This window comes from Strix aluco, chromosome 1 (genome assembly GCF_031877795.1).
Source record: "Strix aluco isolate bStrAlu1 chromosome 1, bStrAlu1.hap1, whole genome shotgun sequence".
Lineage (NCBI taxonomy): Eukaryota > Metazoa > Chordata > Aves > Strigiformes > Strigidae > Strix > Strix aluco.
Window position 1 is genome coordinate 14422624 of NC_133931.1, and position 18642 is coordinate 14441265.

Consider the following 18642-nt stretch of genomic DNA (forward strand, 5'->3'; position numbering starts at 1 on the left):
GCCATCGTGACAGAAGGAGCAGGGGTGGATGACACTGGTGGGTGCTCACCTGCAGCTGCCACACCCCACGTCATCCTGGCCGCAGTCAGGCCCTGTCATGGTGGCTCGGGCGGTCAGCCTTCCTCTCTCCACTCTTGCTCTCACACTCTGGTATCGAGGAAATATGTAGAGTGCTGCCTCAATCAGAGCTGGGCATGGGCTCCCGTATTGGGCCTGGTTTTGTTGTGTTTTATAGATGTTTTATTTAGAGCATTTTGTGGATTTTTATGGCATTTTATTGGTATATAGAGAGATTTTATTGTAGCCCAGCCTGCCTCTAGCACAGCCGGTCAGAAACCGGGAGGTTCGTCCGGATTAGACCCGGCGGAGCAGCGACATGCCGGCGGGCTGGGCCGGAACCGGCGGCCGCCGAGGAGAGCCATTCCCCTCAGTATAACCCCGAAGTGATGCTACCCGCCCCGCCGGTCACGGTCGGGCGCATCGCAGGCAACCAGAAAATCAACCCGGCCTGCGCGCCGCCCGCCTCCCCGCCTCTCCCCGCCCCTTGCCGCGACCGGCCCCGCCTCGGCGGGGGACGGTGTGGCGCGGTTTTCGGAGCGAATCGACCTGGCGGACGCCATGCGGAGCCGCGCGGAGGTGGACGTGACGTTGCAGACGGCCAAGCTGAACCCGGCGGAGCTGCTACCGGCCGTGCACTGCCTCAGCTTCGGTCCGCAAGCCGGTACCGGCGAGTGCTGCCTGCTGCAGCTGGAGCCGGGCCTCTGCGCCGAGCTGGAGGCGGGACGGAGGTACGGGCGGGGTGAGGCGCCCCCTGGAGGGCGGGAACGGAGCGGGGGAGGGTCGTCGCCGCCCGGGTCGCGCCTCGCGACCCGGGCGGCAACGACCCCCCCCCCCCCCCCCCCCCCGCCATCACGGCTTGCTGTGGTGGCCGGGACGGCGACCCGAGGCAGGCTGAGGGACTGTGGCAGGCCCGCCCCGCGGCGGGAGGCTGGAGTTTTCCCCTCTTACAGCTCGCCCCGCCATGCGCGGGGGAGTGGGAGCAGCGGCGCGGGATGGGGCAGGGCTGAGCCTCGGGGGGGCTGCGTGCTGTCAGGGCTGCGCTGTCCTATCTTTAGCGTTAAGTAGCTGACACGGCTCTTAAATAAGGCTTTTTCCAGACTTGACTTGGTCTAATACGGTTTGTGTGAAAATGTAGCTGTCCTTTAAACCTGGCTCAGTTAAATCGGAAACTAAAACCTAGCACCACCTAAAATAAGCTGGACAAAGCAAACGTAACCAGCACTTTATGATGGGTATTTATAACACATTTAGATTATTTCAGCAAAATAACTGTTGTGTGCATTAAAAAGAGATGGGATAGGTGATGGTTCATGCATTGTTACAGTGTGAGTCAGTGATAAGGACCGAAACCATGCTCAGTTCCTGTTCCCAGAGTAGCAACTTGATTACTAAAGTTTCCCACTTCTGTAGGCCCTTGTATTGGTGACCTCTCATTTTTTGATTTGTTTTTTTTGTTTTTTTTTTTTTTTTGCATATGGAATAATTGCTTTTCACAAGACTTCTAGCCAAAAGCGTGGAAAGTTTCTTGCCAGGCATATAAAGATAGATGCCTAAAAATTTGTGCTTAGGAAAGGAGATATGTCTTTAAAAGAACCCTTCTGACTTCTGAGATTTTCTTACTGGAACTCTTGACGTTGGGTGGATGACAGGGGACCTACAAGTTAGGCAAACAGGACAGCGAAGGACGCAACACTGTTCCATAGGCATTTGGTAGGATGATTACATGGCATCTAACTCTGGACCAAGAACAGATTCTAGTTAAGTTTTTGATACTGTTTTAAAATTTCATCCTTTACTGCAATGCCAGTACAAATGTTTAAAATGATACAATATTAGAACTCCCTCTAAAGAAAATAGTCCTCAGAGATGTATGTTGTTAAGCCTGCCCATAGTCAGTGCAATACTGATAAGGTGTCATTGGTTAGAGGCCTGAGTCATGCTGAAGAGTAGTTGGGGCACAGCTGAGCTTTGTTCATGCATGCAAACTTTTGGAAGCAAGATGAGCAGCTTGATGAAATTGAATGTGAGCACTTAATTTAGTGTAGCCTGGGAGGAAATGAATGTTCCCCTGTTGTCCTGCTTTGGTATTATCATGTCCTCACTAAGAATCTCTATTTAATCAAGTATGTGAGCTGAAGGGATGGGTTTGCATTGATTCTTTATACTGAAATGCCCTAGAAGATGGTTTTCTTTCCTGCTTAGAATTACTTGCAAGAAAACGTGTATATTTTTGAGATTAATTATCTGAAGGACACTGCACAATAGACACAAATTCTTCTTTCAGAATGGGCCAGTTTCAGTCTTCATTAAAGAACAATTCTAGTTGTAATCTCATTTCTAAGATTAGTGAACTAGTTCAGGCTTTAAGCATCACCTAATCAGTGTTTTAGGGGGTTTTGTGTGAAAAGGCAGGTGAGGAGGTTCAACTGTCATCTGCATATAAACCTTGAATGCTTGCCTTTTGGAGTGGGAAAACTCAAAAAGTTGAGGAAAAAACATAGTGTTAAGATATTTTAGATTAATTGACAATTGCATCTTTATATTTTGGTGTACTGTGACTGTTACTGCCAAATAGAACTGCAGTTTATAACTTTTTTACCAATGTATGAATGTGAAAAAATATCAGACAAGTTTAACAGGTGTTCATCCTGAAAGAGAGGTAAAAATACATCTTTATTTCTGTGCAATTTTTTTTCCCAGCCTAGTAATCCGCGGTGAAAAGGACGAACAAGCAGTGTTGTGCAGCAAAGATAAAACTTATGACATGAAAATAGCAGATACCTCAAATATGCTGCTGTTTATTCCTGGTTGCAAAACTCCAGAACAGCTGAATGCAGATCAGGCATCTTGTAACATTATTCATTCACAGGTATGTCTTTCTGGGTTTTTGTTTGTTTGCTTTAATTCTCTACTTTCTTATTCTCTATAATTTCTTGGATTTTATCCAATATGCATATGTGAATCCTGGCTGGGATTCAGTTGCCTAAACATAGGCTTCTAATGCCATTTTAGATGCCTTGTGGTATTGGTCTAGCTTTGAACTGCCACTGCAGAAGGACGTGAGTCTCGTGTAGGTTCTTTGTATATTGAACAGCCCCAAGAGGATGTCTTTATAAATATGCTTTATACACAAGGGGCATGCTATACCTTAGGGTGCCCAGAATGGCTCTCGGGCCCTTCTTTAGGCAACTGAACTTTATCCATAATGTATGATAATTATTGTTTCTAAGAAGTTAAAAGTTTGGTTTATTTTCAGTGGATAGTAATTACTTGTGGTAGGTATTAAAAGCTTTCAAAGAAAATCTAATTTCTCAGTGTTAGCAGCTATTTTTGAAATAAGCTGTTTGCAAATTGATTCTTAGAAGTGTTTTCCCCAAAAGGCAGATTATACCATGTCATGCCTAAATAGTATTTTTTAAATACAGAAATATATTCAAAGGTGACTCTCTTTCAACTAGCATCTGGAAAGATTTGTTGGAGTGAATGATTTTTAGAGTTCTCAGTTTAAAGAATTCATTGTTCCCTGCTCTTCTGAAGCATAGTTAATAAAATTCTACTAAAAATAGTTAGGCAAATATTATTACTAGGTCATTATTTGCTGTAATGGATATAATTACATCATTGAGGAGTAATCCTGCTTGTCCTTAGATGAACATAATAATCAAAACAACACAATTTCTTCTGTGAACTCAGCAGTTCAGCTAATAGAAAAAGTTAATTCAAACTAAAGTAGATTAATGAGAAAGTAATATTCTTCTGTATTCTTTTTTTGCTATGTTAAATGATCTCAGTAGTCCTCTGAAGTCACACATGTCAACATAATGTGATTTGCTTAGGAATTATTTTTAGAGTTTTATTTCTAAGAGCTTTCTTAATATTTTCAAAAATGTTACATAGTGTATTGACACTGCAAATTGTGAAACATAGCAAAAGATGCTATGTTTACTCAGTATTTTGGGGCTTCACTGCCCTTCTGCAGTTTCAGTGCTGCTCTTTGTACCACTTGCAAGGCTAATACTCACGGCCAAAGCATCTGGCATTTTATTCACCTCACACAGACCAGCTCCAGTTATGAGCTTTGGATTATAAATTAGAATTATTTATTTTCTTTTCTATGCAGAGTACCTTCTTGTTCATTACCAAATTGCTCAGAAAAGAACTTGACAGGAAAAAAATTCTAACACTTAGGTAAATGCTATTTGACATGGAGGGGGGATAAAAGCTCAGAAGTTTATCAGGAAATTAGTATTTACCTGAATTTTGTGCCAAACAAGCTACGGAATAGTTAGATTAAATACTGAGAGCTTTCTCTGTATTAGAATTTGGATAGGACTACTTCTGCACATAGGTGATTTGCATATAGTCGATTTAAATGGGACATTATTTTAAAGTTTTGGGGTTTTTTAATGGGTGACTGTAATGCTAGGGCCTGAATAATAGATGAACCTCTACAACTAAACATTATTAGTAGTATCTGTTAATTAGTAAAATCTGTATTACCATTAGCATTAATTATTAGTATCTGATCATTAACAAAATATGTATGCTCACTAGTGAAAGATGTAGCTTAGACAAAATGTAATTAGTAGTGAGGATGAAATGCTGTGAGAATGTGTGTCCAAATTTCCTTGTTTGGCAGTGTTCAAGGCTGAGAACCCAAGTGTTTGGCCTTGTTAGAAACTCCCTTGGTTCTCTCCCCTGAGCCCTGCCCAGGCTTTGGGTGGAATCCAACAGGAGGATGAAACCAGATGTTTCCATTCAAAACAAAGATGCAAGTTATTCTGGCTTGCTGATTTTTGGGTATGTAAGGCTGGACCTGCTCACAGCGACTTTGGATGCCTCACCTACGGGTGGACGCACCGCGTAGGACTTCCCACTTGCCGGGAAAGGCTCTCCAAATCCTTGCTGTAACCGGGGCTGCCCAGTGACTGGATGTTGGTAATGTATGCAAGTGGTGATGTATCTTAATCACTATTCTCCCCATCGTGTAGTAATGATTAGGTTCATTGCCTTGTTTAACTGTATGTGTTAATAAGTAAGTGTACTATTCCATATTTTTCCTACTGCTTATTTTCTGTAGTACTTAGTTATATCCTTTGATTATTAACAGTAAAATCAGCCTACTCTTTTCGCTCTGGTGTCTGAGTTTAATGGCATCCTTGATCAGCAGAACAATGACGTTAAAAAAAAGTAGTCTGGCAAAGCATTTGGGATATTTTAAGCATTTGGGGGTATTATCTGGAGGCTTTTTTACAAGGGGCTAGTGGCTGGGTTAGGAGTCACAAACCTGGAGCCTGTTCTGCCTCTGCTATTCTGTACCCACTTCTGTTGGTTTGGTAAATAGCAGAAGCAATGCTGAAAGGCCTCTTAATACTTTGCCCTCTTCAAAAAATCATGCAGGAAGTCTAAGATATACCCCATTAAGCACCTCAGGATTACTCTGAAGATAAAGTTTTATTTCATTAGTGTTGTTGAATCAATTACACCAGAGCTTCTTGTTGCATGCTTTTAATTTCTGTGTTGAATCAGAATAAGGAACAGAGATGTCTTGTTAGTGTGTGCAGGTGTAGTTTACTGTCTCGTTAATGTCTGTTTACTTGAACTTAGTGATGTGATGATTCGTTAAGGTGTAAAAAGACCATGAAGTAGATCCCAAGCATGGGAATAAGTGAGGAAGATGGAAACAGGATAATACAGGAGGAGTTTATGGCAGTAATATAATTTGGTATTAAGAGGAAAAGAAATGTTGATGAGGATTGTGCAGGAATATAACCCATGATGATATTCTATCACAGGAATATCTCCCATGATGATACATTTGCAAGTAGAAATCAGTCGTTCCCTTTGTCATACGCAGTATGAACATATTTTTGTCAACCAACAGTGGATTTTTGTTCTTCATTGCCTGTGGTAAATTTTTTTATTGAAAATATTACAATGATTGTTTAATCTTTAAAGTAATTACCCTATTAATTACTAAATTAACACTTTTTACTGATAATTTTTAGTAAGCTTCTTTGAATCCAAATGGTAGATTAAAATCTTTTAAGAGTCACTGTTTTTTCTTGTAGATTGCTGGTTTCTCCAATAACTATTGGGAATTAAGGAGATGTCGACCGAAACTAAAGAAACTGAGGAAGCTTTTAATGGAAGATCCATATGAAGGGCCAGATAGTCAGAACGATCAGACTTTGACATTTTCAAAGGTAAATCAGCTATATAAATTACTTTCTTGTGATCGGTAATGGGCAAATTAAAGAGAAGATACATTCTTAACTAGAAAAATGTCTTTGCTCCCATGTTTCACAGTGCTGCTCTGAGTTAATTTTTTAAGCATACTATTCTAATCAATATAGTAATTATTAGCACTTCCACTGAGTAGCAGGTAAACAACCTTTTTTTAGTGAAAAGAGGACAAGGCAGGACAAGAGGACCAAAAGAGACTGGGGATTTCCCATTTTATGTGGGGAGTTTCTTGAAGACACTCTCCAGAACCTTTTGTAAATTCCTTGAGAGTTACGTGACTAAAGGTGTATTGTAGCCTTCCCTCCTTCTTTAGGGCTGTTATGTATGACGTCATGTATGAGCTAAGTAATAAGGTCACAGGGCACCCACATACTAGTCACTTGCTAATCAGTAATTTATGATGACAAGAAGCAGGGAGTTGCAGAGAATGATGAGGATGATATAAGGCAGAAAATAAGACTGACACTATAAAAAGGGAAGATGCCAGTAAAATCCTTTTCCTGCTGCCCTTTTATGTTTCCAGGAAATCCACTTTAGGATGTAAATAGTAATGGAGAGACCTGGACTGGGCAGCATATAATGTCAGATAAAAGTCTTGTAAAAATCCTGGAGTTTTGTTAGTTTGGTTGGTTTTTCGTTTGACTTAAAAAAACAGAAATGGTTGCTCCAAAGTATTTTACACTGAGTCTTGGCTGAAGCGGATACTAACAAACAATCTGTTTGATTGCATATACAAGCATGGATGTTTTTCTCCTGTGGCGGGAAATGCTGCCTCTCTCTGGGTGATTAACAGTCTAACTTCTGATAAGTTTCAGAATCTTTCCCCCAGCATTGCTTTTTCCCGCTTTCATTTTTCCTACCTACTCTGGTCTAGGCATAGAAGGCACAGCAGCAAAAGAAGGCATGTCCAGGAATTATAAGCACTGACAAAGGCTAGCAACACAAAAATATGTTATATGCAATAGTATTTACTGATAGTATTAAATGTATTTTATAAAAACATGTCAATATCTCCCCAGACGTTACTGCCTAGTTTGAGGACTATCTTCTCTGTTTTGAAGGAGAATGTTTCATGTATCAGCTTACTAGAGAACAGCTAGATATATCTGATAAATGTTGATGAACCTTAGCTATGCCACTGGCAGAACTTTAATCTCAAAGCTCTCCATGGGAAAGCTCTTTCCTATGTGACTAATTCTCACTGGAATTCCAAACAACATGTGTGTAGTAAAAATTTTTGCTGTGTTGTTGCTTGCACTTAATATTTATTGGGTGCTGGCAACAAATAAGCCATCTTTAATCTGTTTGAAAACAAATTACTGTGTTTTGGTGGCTTACTGTTCAGTTATTTGTACTGTTTCATACACAGAGAACTACAGGAAAGGAACCATAAGGAACTATAGCACTATAAGGTATTACTGTAAGGAAGCCACAGATTAAAATATGTGATTTAGGAAAGACAGAACACATTGACTTTTCATTCTTGCTGTGGTACTTTACTTACGGTGCCTACTTGTGCTAGTTTGACATCCTGGGAGTACAGGTATATTACTTCTGCACGGCACAAAGACTTCCCTGTAGTTAGACTGTGTTTTATATTGAAGAACCCTTTGAGGGAAAATGTAAGTTACAGGAAAAGTTTCAGAGAGTGTGGTAAACCTTAGAAAATTCAGAGTCTGTGGGGAAAAAAAAACCCCAACAATCTTCTAAGTCTTTCTTTCATTATATCTTATAATGCATTTTGCATGCTTGCTGAAGCAAAGGAACAAGGATAACCTGGTTTATTTCCTCCTTTTTTTCCCTTGTTGCAGTATACAACGGAAGATTTGTTAAGTCTGATTCAAGCAAGTGAAGAAGAAATAATGCACCAATTGCAGGTTATAGATGCCTGCAAAATTGGAGGTATTCATCTCTTAAAGAATATTATTGCCCTGTTTGTTTTTTTTCCCACAAAATATCTCCTCTTTCTAAGGCCCAATCCACATCCTTGTCTTTCAAGGTGCAAGTTACTTCAAAGTACTAAGATCTTCCATATTTCCTATATCCTCTGCTGCTTTGAAGCTGATCAAAAGGGGAAAACTGAGCAGGCATTGACGAGTCTGGCTCTTCGCAGGGTAATTCCTTGTTTGCTTCTACAAACACTGGCATCAGAGTATCCCACCCATAGCATAAATATTTTTTGGCTGGTTGCCCTCTTTGTGGATGAGTGGGTACTGCTTTCTGCAGTTCCAGAGGCAAAAATAGCTGATCCTTAGGTAACCCCAGTCCTTTCATAGTCTCTTGTTCCTCCCAGGCTGATTTATCTCAGAAGTCTCCCTACCCTGTGAGGCAAGGCTGGAACAAGTGCCTCACCTTGGGACGGGTCGTACTCATCCTATAGTTGGCCAAGTCCAGACCCTCACCTGGACACCAGCTGCCAGCAGTCCTAGAGTCATAGAATTACCTAGGGCAGAACCGAGCTCTGGAGGTTATCAGGTCCAAACCCCTGCTTTAGAACAGGGACAACTTGGAGCTGGCTACTCAGGGCCTTGGCTGGTCAAGTTCTGAGCATTTTCAAGGACGGAGATCGCACGACCTCTGTCCAGGCTGTTCCAGTGTTTGACTATCGGGAAAAAAATTCTCCTAATACCCACCTGGGATTTCCCTTATTGCAACTTGTGCTTGTTGCCTTCTGTCCCATCACTGAGCACCACTGGGAAGACTTCTGCTCCATCTTTTCTATACTGTCCCATGAGGTGGGTGAGGACAATCTCACAGATGACTTTCCTTGTCATTTGCAGCTGCACAGCACCACTGTACCAGAGCTGTGCTTTGTCACATCTGGATTTCTGTGAACTCGGCTGGACTTGAACTGCCACTTTGCAGAGTCAGTGCAGCCAGTTCTGTTCATGCAGTTCTGTGTCTGAATTAGTTATTTTTTCCAGGCCTGATTCATCTTGCGATGGGATTTGTAGTGTCTTTGTATCTGTGGCAGTTAATAACATAAACAGTTATAAATAATTGAGATGATTTAATTTCTTTCTCCTTTACATTTGCTCTTACTATTCTGTTCTTTTTCTCAGTTTTAATCCTGAAAAGGACAGAATGCTGTTGCTGTACTTTGTAAAGGTGTGACCTAAATGTCTGGACTCCTGTAATGTATCTTCAGGGGGATAGAATCAAGGTGTTAATGTTTTTCTTCTAACGCTGTTTTGTGGTTTTCTGTTTGGTAGGATATTGGAGAATTCTGGAATTTGACTATGAGATGAAACTCTTGAATCACGTGACTCAACTAATAGACTCAGAGTCCTGGTCTCTAAGTAAGGTTCCTTTACGTACCTGCCTTGAGGAACTTGGATCTCTAGAGCCCACGTAAGCCATTACTTTTAGTACTTAAAATTGTCTACAATCATTATTAACTATTACTAGTTGCAATCATTAATTATTTATTAGAATTATACTCTTATAACTCTAGATTCCAGTTACTGTGGTGTTAATGATGTATATTGTAGAGCCAAAGAAAATACAAGGGGATTAGTAGTTTAGACAGGTTAGTAAACTGATCTTAGCATCTGTTGGTAATATTTCTATTGATTCAATAGTAGAAACATTTCTGCTGAATTGTAAATGATGGAAGTAGCATGTGTCTAAGCTGTAAATTACTGACCATCTTGAAATGCTTGTTCTGAAGGTAGCCAGAAATGTTTAGTTTACGTCTTGCATAATGTCTGAGATGGTGGTATATTTTTCTGGTGTAATACTGAATTCAAATCTGAAGAGTTGAGTTCATTGTACTGGCATTTGGAGTCATTAAATAATTTAAGATTACCATTCAAACAAAGTCTTAAGTTTATAATATGTAGCGTTTTGCATTTATTTGGGTTTTGGTTCAAAAAGAAATCTTACTTTAATATTAGTGTCTTCAGATAGGTTGTAATTTTACGCCAGGGGTCTAGAAAAATGCCTGCTATTCAGTCAGGGGTAATTAACTGCCAAGTTTGTGACTTGCGTCATTTCTCATTGGAAAGAAGCGACATTGCAAGAGTCTCTTTTCCTTATTCTCCTTAGCCTTTTAGTCTTTACTAGTTATAACTAGAAAGTGGAAGAGACTTTTGGAGATGACATGAGTTAAGTTCCATCTGTCCTTTTTGTCCCCTTTTGTCCTTTTTTTAACTTACTTCTAAGTTTTTTATCAATTTGTTCATTTCAGTCATGAAGGCGTGTCCCATCCTTCATTCTCCTTGATTTTTTTACTTTACCTGTTCCTTCATCTTCTTGGTAACTGTTTCTGTAGTGATCTAGTAGACAGTTTTAAACCTTGATTTCTCTTTTTTTTTTTTTTTTTTTTTTTTTCTCCCTTTCTCAGAGAGATGATAGAACATATTCTTTTAAGCTATGGAAGGAAGTACACTGATGATGGTAAGTTTGAGAAAACATGCATATTTAAATTTTGTACAAAGGAAACATTAATGAGTAAATGCAGAGTTTGTGGGGATGGCGCAAATAAATGAATTTGCTACAATGCCAGTAAAAGGAGGGAGCAAACTGAGCTAAGAATCAGTAAAATTGTTAGAGAAAGTTTCATAGGAAAAAGTATTAAACTGTACAAGACACTAGGGAAAAAATCAGGAACTATCAGAGGTACCTGAAGTGATTTATTAGGTGTCTACAAGCCATAATTTTGTGAATAGAGACAGGTCACTGGTAAAATTTAGATGGAATCTCTCTTTAGATACCCTAGGAGGTCTCAGATGTTTAAGCAATTAATTGTGCTATTGTGAATAGTCAATGGTGTGTAGACCTCCCTGAATTCAGCTTAGCTGGAGTAGACATCTGCCTTTGGGCACTTGAACTGCACCACAAGATCCATTGATTGTATTGATTAAATCTCTGTTGCCCATCTCACACACAGACATAATATTTCAGTGCCTTAATCTCAGTATGAATTCTTCTGCACAGTTGCTTTCATCTCACCTTTGGCTGAAGTAGGAGTTGTGCTCAACTGTAAAGGACATAGGAAAGTAGTAGGAGTGATACAGATTGTCTTAGAATATTTAGGGAGGTTGCACAAGGAACAAGTTTGAATTGCAGGAAGACGAGGTGACTGAAAAAGTTGAAGAAAGTGTTTATGCCTGATGTTGTTCAGAGAATTTTAGCCAAGTCAGTGTGAAAGAAAATAAATTCTAATTATTCACTTCATCTCATAAGGATGATTAAGGAAGAGAAGTTTTGGTTAATTGTTCAACCACAGACAGCAAACACTAATACAAGCCATTCAGAAATAGGAATGAAAGCTGTAGGAGAAACAACGTTACTGTGAGAGGGGAAAAGATAGGAGGCCAATACATTTATTGATAATGAGTACTGTAGCTTGGACAGTGCTGCACACAGACATAATATTCTGCTTAATTTGTTCTTGAGAATGAGAAGATACCATAATTTATCCAAAGTAATACTAAGTCAGGTTACACCCTGAGGAAAAGAAAAAACAGGATACTTGGTTTGTAGAAGACTGTAGAACAGAATGGAAAAATGAGGCTGTTCTCCGTTCTTTTATCAAAAAGCAAGAACCCAGGATAACCCATTTTTTGTTTCTCAGCAGGGGAGGTTTACTTTGAAATGCATGAAGATAAAATATGCAGAGCTATAGCGCAAATGCTTTTGCAAAATGCAGTTAAATTCAATCTGTCAGAATTTCAAGAAGTCTGGCAACAAAGTGTCCCTGAAGGGATGACAACAAGACTTGATCAGCTTAAGGTAAAAACAAAGAAGTATGGATTCTTCCATGAGTAGGCTGTTAACTGACTTGAGTCATATGTAGATTTTATCAATGAATGGGGATTGAATGTGTTATTAAGTACATCTTGTGACATCCACTATGAGCACCGGTAGTCTGGAATCACACCAGTTCAGGCTTCTGAAAGTCTGGAACATTTCACTGTTTGAAAAAAAGTTGCAGCTGTATAGTTAATACTTGTAAATATAACTAGAACAGAAGCTGAAGCTATTGTTGAGCAGACTGTAGTGACAGCCAGTAGAGTAGCAAGCACTATGAAAATTCTGCTCCTCAAAGGAGACTTAGATGTCTTAATGGATTTCCCCCTCCCTCCTTGTCATTAAAGGAAATGATAAACACTGCCTGTAAAACAGCACCTTTATGATACTTTTTTCACTTTGCTTCTAGCAGTGCACTTTTAGAAGGCTTTGGAGGTGCAAAGGGCAACTTGTATGGGTTATCTCCAGAAAGAAGGAAGTTTAATTGTTTTGTCTTTACTTAACGTTTTCTCTCTGATGCTGATCTACAGGGCTTGGCACTTGTGGATAGAACCTCAAGACCAGAGACCATCTTTCTGCTAAAAGTGGAAGACTTACCTGAAGACAATCAGGAAAGATTCAACAGCTTATTCAGCATACGGGAAAAGTGGACAGAAGAGGATATTACCCCCTATATACAGTAAGGATATATTTCTTTTTAATAAAATATAATTAGTGTTATGTTTGTCCCTTTTTGCATAGCTGACTTCTTATCAGCTGTGATTGCTTCTTTCCATTTTAAATGAATATGAATTCTGTATGAATAGAATCCCCACCCCTAGGAACTGTAGCTATATTCATTGGATTTAAACGTGCTAAAAAAGCTGATCCTACTAAATTTAAATGGGCGGTAACTCTCTTATTTGATTGAGGTGGACTTAACTCAAAGGATAAACCTCCTGACATTCATGGTCAGTCTCCATATTTATAACTTAAGAACTGTAGAGCAGTAGTGCTTCCTGTGCTGTGTCTTTTCTTGTTCTGGTGGTTAACACTTACACCACAGTGCTTTCTGGAAGGCCCAGCCAGGATGCAGGTGAGCAGATAGAGATGGTAACCCAGAAGTAACTGTATCAAAAGTTTATGAGTGGCTCTGAATTTACTGTGATATTATTAAGTAGTTCAAAGTTAACTGTTTTGCTAGATGGAAAACCTTTTAGAGAACAGCAATAATAAAACCCAACCAACCCCCCTAAAAAACAAAATCCTTGTTTCTGAAGTAAATCATAGAATCATAGAATAATTTAGGTTGGAAAAGACCTTAAAGATCATCAAGCCCAGCTGTAAACCTAACACTGCCAAGTCTGCCACTAAACCATGTCCCTAAGCGCTACGTCTACACGTCTTTTAAATACGTCCAGGGATGGGGACTCAACCACTTCCCTGGGCAGCCTGTTCCAGTGCTTGACAACTCTTTCAGTGTAGAAATTTTTCTTAATATCCAATCGAAACCTCCCCTGGTGCAACTTGAGGCCATTTCCTCTTGTCCTATAAAATAATGTAGTTTTGCCTGTTGCTTAAATGTCAAGCCGAGTTCTAAACTTAAGGTAACTTAAAGCATTGTGTGACAGTTACGGTAGTTGGTTTTTTTAACTCCCCCAATACCATAATCCAGTTTATTGCTATACTTACAAGTATGTCACGGATTCATTTTGTATGAGAATATTTCTAATGCCAATGTCATTTGCTTTATTTCCTCTATAGAGACTTATGTGCAGAGAAGCAGACAGTTGGTGTTCTTCTGACAAAATATGCTCGCTCCTCAATGCAGAATGGTGTTAAAGTTTATAATTCTAGAAGACCCATCTCCTAACAAATATTGTTTTAAGAACTGAGAATACTGAATGGAGTGAGTGTTGCTTCTTCCTTCCTCCTGAGGACAGGAGTTGTCAACCAATATTATATGGTGTTCTTGAGTTTAAGCAGCTAAACTTCTTGAATGAGTTCTGTTTTCTGCTCAGCTAAGTAGAATGTGAGGACACTTGCCTGTTCTAAGGAACTATCATGTCAGCAGCCCTTGCTCACCATCCCTTGCCCACCTTCTTTTTCCTTTGTGTCTGTAGTTATGCCAGGAGTCAAGCTACTTCTTGAATACACTTTATCTGTCTATATGTAATCTGAAGTCTGACATTAAAAAATAAAACCTCCTTGATAATAATTGAATCAATTGAATCGATTTCAACAGCAAAATGGAATACTTAGTCTTTTGCCCATCAGTGAGCATTCTTAAAGAAGATTTTGTTGCAGTGTTGACATTTTGAATACTGCAGACCTTGACAAGCTCATAAACAAGTTATTCCTCGCTGAAACTAAACACCAGTCTTGATTTTGGAAGGTGGTTCTTTTTGTGGTCATGTCTGTGAATAACATTAGCACAGGCTCTTGACACTTCTAACACTTGGCAGAATTGCCTTTTAAATATTACAAAAAACCAAATTGCAATTGAATGAAGATATGAGAGAATAGTTGGACATTGTGTTATGCACTTTCTGTAAACTGACGTTACAATGTAGCTGAGGTAAAATTAATGTTTTACAGAAGACTACCTTTTGCTTTTTAAAGAGAGCTTATAAAACTTGTAATATGATTATTTTTAAAAAAAACTTTGTTATGGCAAATAACTGCACATAGAAATTGTCTTGAAAACTTGGGGTGGAATATTATTCTGTGTAGAGCAATGAAACAGGATTTTTTAATGATACTGTCATAAAGTTGAGTGCCTGAAATTGAAATTTTGTAATCATTAAGAAGGATTGTTTGCATGTCAGTAAACTAGAGTTTAATATTGTTGGGTTTTTTTAAACTTAACAAATGTGGAGGGGAGGGTTATGCAAAAAGCATTTGTTACATCAAACTCAGATGTAAGGTATGAAAAACCTTGGAACTGCTAGCATGCCACATGTAGGGTGAGGGGAGAAAGAAACTATACATCAGATGTAACTCTTAAGATGGGTGTGTGCATCCTTGGAATTTTGTTACAGATAAAAAGCTGAATTAAAACTACTTCCTGAGCTCTGCTTGTTCTTGGCGCACTGATGCGAGATCAGTTCCTGTGCCTCTCATTTCTGAAGTGTACAAGTGTGGTGTTTGACCCAGCTGTGGAGGGGCTCAGCTGGTTTACAGTGGCACTCTGCCAGGAAGAATTGCTTTGTTCAGTCTGGTTTCAGCAGCTGTGGTCTTTTAATCGCCCCAGAAGGTTCCCTCTCAGAGATCAATGGCAATACATACATGAAAGCCTTGAAACTAACTTCCATTGCATCACGGAAGGTTCCCTTGTTTAAATACACAAGACAATTAACAGTCTTGTAGTTTGTGATACAAATACTTAGAGTGGGGTTTGTTTGTGAAAGAGTTTAAGTATTCTGTGAATAGCACTGTATCATAGTGCTGAGGTAATGATTCAGGTTTATATAAATAATTTTTGCATGTTCACAGTGCTTCTGTTTTCTCAGACACTGAAAATGAGATGATGCTTTCTCAACTTCAGGAACTGCTGATCCTGAAAGGGCTCACTCCATTAGCTGCTTTGATGCAAGCATTTATTTTAAAAGAGGATAGATGAATCAAAACTTGCTTATACTAGCACAAAACTCGGTTATGAAGAAACTTCATACTGGGTCCTGATACTGGAACTAAGGACACTCCACAGCACACTTGGGGTGGAAGGGAAGAGGCCATTGAACCCGATCTCATGTTGTGGCTCTGTGCCATGCTGCCAGCAGCGTTGTTGTCTTAAATCCTTTTTTTGATTCAAAAGTGAAGACTGATGTGTTTTAGTATCGTCCTGTGAGTCTGTGTCGGGTCTGCCCTTGAGCCTGGCCCCTGAGTGTTCAGGTATTAAACCTTAGTTTGTGCATTCAAGCACATGTGTTTGTCAGTCACCGGAGCTTTACTAGCGCTCCCGCGAGTTAGCCAGCAGCAGTGGGCACAGCCGGACACCGGCGGTAGCTTTAGCAGCCCCGCGCTGACTCCAACGGGGCCGCCATGGCGGGGCAGCCTGCCGCGGCCTCTGAGGGGTGAGCTGGGGCTGGTGCTCCCCTCTCATGAAATAAACCCCCGACTGTAAGTCAAAACTGAACAGTTATTTTACGGACCTGAGCCTTACACAAGACCCGAGGTTTCCAGCTGGAGCCGCGAGCGAAGCGGAGCTGCCCCCCCTCACCCAAGGGCAGTCGCCGGCAGCCCTCAGCCCCGCCACCACCCTGCTGCCCTGCGGCCACGGCCCCGCCCCCGCCAGTGCGCGCGCATGCGCGAGTCGCGGCCTTCCGGCTCCTGCGCGGGAGACTTGCAGGGCGCGTGCGCAAAGAGAGATGACCCGGCGCCGTCTTTTGGATTATTTTTGCTGTTTTGTTACTTTTTTTGCCTATGGTTGCCTTGACATCGGTAGACTACCGTTCGAAAAACAAGATTCCAAAAGACTTTCTATTGTTAGCGAAATAAAGCTCCCCTAAACGGGCTGTGACCTTTCAACCGCCAGGGGTCAAAGGTTAGTAAGAAAATGGCGGCCGCTGCAGAGTGGGAGAGCGTTGGCGGGTGCCGGCGGGCGCGCTGCTGAGGGGGATTCTTGCGTGGCTTGAGGAGCCCGCGCCGTGCCGGTGGGCTGCCCTTGCCCTCCATGCCGGCCGGGCCCAGCCGACTGCCCCGGACGAGAAGGAGCCGCAGGAGCTCCCAGCCCAGCCGCCTCCCGGAGCAGCGCCCGCGTCCGCAGCGACGATAAGGCCGGGCCGCGGGGGGCTCTGCGGCACCGCCTGCGCTCCCCTTCCCGGCCTACTCGCCCCCCGGCACCGTCTCTCCCACCTGTCAGCGGAGAGCGCTGCCCCAGCCGGCTGTCCCAGGAGCGGGGACCCCTCGGCTGTGCCTGCCCAGCCGCCCTGGTCGCGGCCTTCCTGGTTGAGTAGCTCCCACGTCCACTGCCCGTTGAGCCGGTTGATTTACGCAGCTTCTGCGGAAAGGAAGCAACGCAGCGCCTCTGAACTGGTATCGTACCCCCAGTGGGGAGCAGGGTTGTGTGCTGCACTCATACAAGGTTATGTAGAAAGACTTGAGTGTTGTTTGTGCTATAACTATGGTGCTCATTCGAGCTGAAGATGCCTGACTGTGGGGAGTCACAGATCCACTGGGGAGATGAGTGATCAAATACAACCTGGCACAAGGAAAAATCAAAGGACCCATCAAGTGAGGATGATGTTGATGCCAGTGTGACGGTCAGCAGTGTGTGTTTAGTGCTGCTGTTCAGGATGAATAGGAAGAAAGGAGACAAAGGATTTGAGAGCCCAAGACCATATAAATTATAAGTATCCATGTTTTTTAAAGTTGCTATGCTTGAGACCAATGCACATTTGAAACAGGCTGATCAGTAATTATTTACCTGAGAAGGTTGGAACTATTGCTTATGATGTAGCTTGCATTCAGAAAACGTGTGTTGTAGGTGTATGTTTTATTGTGTAAATGGACTCACGGACAGTGAGTCTGTCAACCGTGCAGTCTCATCTTATAAAGATATTTACATTGTGCTCTTCAAACCTTGGAGATCTCTTCACACAATATCAGCACTACAGACCATGCTACCATGTTTCATTTTTACTGTTGTGCTTGAATTTGTGGCAAGCAGCTTTGTTAAGCAAATTGTCATTTTTACACATTCATTATTTTGGTTATAACCAAGCTGTAAAGCAGTTGGTTGTGGATTTCCGTGGTCTTTATGTATTTCTGTTTATACCTCCATGATTTCTTTATAAATCTGTAACACAAATGTATTTCTAAATAGAATCACTCTAATTTTTGTATATATTTTAATGTGTAGGCAATGTCTGAATCCATCACTGGATGCTAGATGTTATCGTTCTCTTGTAGGGAATTTTACTGAACTTGCTCAACTGAAGCAAAGTCACTTTTTAATGCACAGGGTACCTAAGTACGTGCATATAATGCGTGCTGTGGCATAAAGGGTGAATTATTACATGGTTGTATCTTGAGTCATGAATAGCACTACTGTAGAGTGTGGTGAAGATGCCACCTACTACAGAAAAATTTAGAAGTAACTTCCAGAGTTTTAAAAAAGTTGGAATTATTATTTTATCTCCTGTTTTTTAAATCAGAGGTTTTTTTACCGGAAGTTCTAATATGTCATTCAAAATTTAAGCAAATGCATTTGGCTTGTTTAAAATACCTATCTTGATGAATATATAACCATTATTTAAAATAATAAATTCTTATGATACACTAATTGTAAAAGCATATACTAAATCTTTTTTCTTGTATAGTACCTGCCTACATAAATTATGTATGAGAGTCAACTCAGCAGATAAATTTTCCACAGGTCTTTGATTGGAAATATTACGGCTGCGTGCTGTTTCTAATACTGCACATCACCAAACTTGATTCTATATCATTAGTAATACTATATTTTTACATACTGTTACGTGATGTTCAAAAGCAATGGTATCTTCTGTATTGCTAGTAATATACTGGTATGATACTATATTTGATTTTATTGGACCTTTTCTGACCTTGTCTGCAACTTCTATTCATTAATTATTTTGG

The 18642-nt window shown here is 40.8% G+C and overlaps 2 protein-coding genes across 6 annotated transcripts in view; both read left to right on the top strand.

Annotated features, from left to right (window-relative positions):
* Positions 1-563: 563 nt before the first annotated feature.
* DSCC1 (DNA replication and sister chromatid cohesion 1) lies at positions 564-15107 on the top strand. 2 transcript variants are annotated; one of them, XM_074849322.1, is made up of 9 exons: positions 564-788; positions 2761-2929; positions 6132-6266; positions 8118-8208; positions 9519-9657; positions 10652-10704; positions 11885-12042; positions 12591-12739; positions 13804-15107. In XM_074849322.1, exons 1-9 carry the CDS (start codon positions 619-621, stop codon positions 13910-13912), a joined length of 1173 nt encoding a protein of 390 aa, XP_074705423.1. In that variant the 5' UTR covers positions 564-618; the 3' UTR covers positions 13913-15107. The 2 variants fall into 2 exon arrangements, with proteins under 2 accessions (XP_074705423.1, XP_074705512.1); XM_074849411.1 differs by having other exon boundaries at positions 11888-12042.
* Positions 15108-16391: 1284 nt separating this feature from the next.
* TAF2 (TATA-box binding protein associated factor 2) overlaps positions 16392-18642 on the top strand; it is a 65434-nt gene continuing 63183 nt past the window's right edge. For all 4 annotated transcript variants that reach the window (XM_074849530.1, XM_074849594.1, XM_074849661.1 and 1 more), the window contains exon 1: positions 16392-17389. In XM_074849530.1, coding sequence (XP_074705631.1) covers positions 17337-17389 — 53 coding nt within the window. In that variant the 5' untranslated portion in view covers positions 16392-17336. The remainder of the gene's footprint in view (positions 17390-18642) is intronic.

Bases quoted from the DNA above. Each gene is read 5' to 3' on its own strand.
- DSCC1 (XM_074849322.1), top strand. From the start codon at position 619: ATGCGGAGCCGCGCGGAGGTGGACGTGACGTTGCAGACGGCCAAGCTG. The intron at 6,267-8,117 runs GTAAATCAGCTA...CCCTTGTTGCAG, and splicing joins AGACTTTGACATTTTCAAAG to TATACAACGGAAGATTTGTT. The intron at 10,705-11,884 runs GTAAGTTTGAGA...TTTGTTTCTCAG, and splicing joins AAGGAAGTACACTGATGATG to CAGGGGAGGTTTACTTTGAA.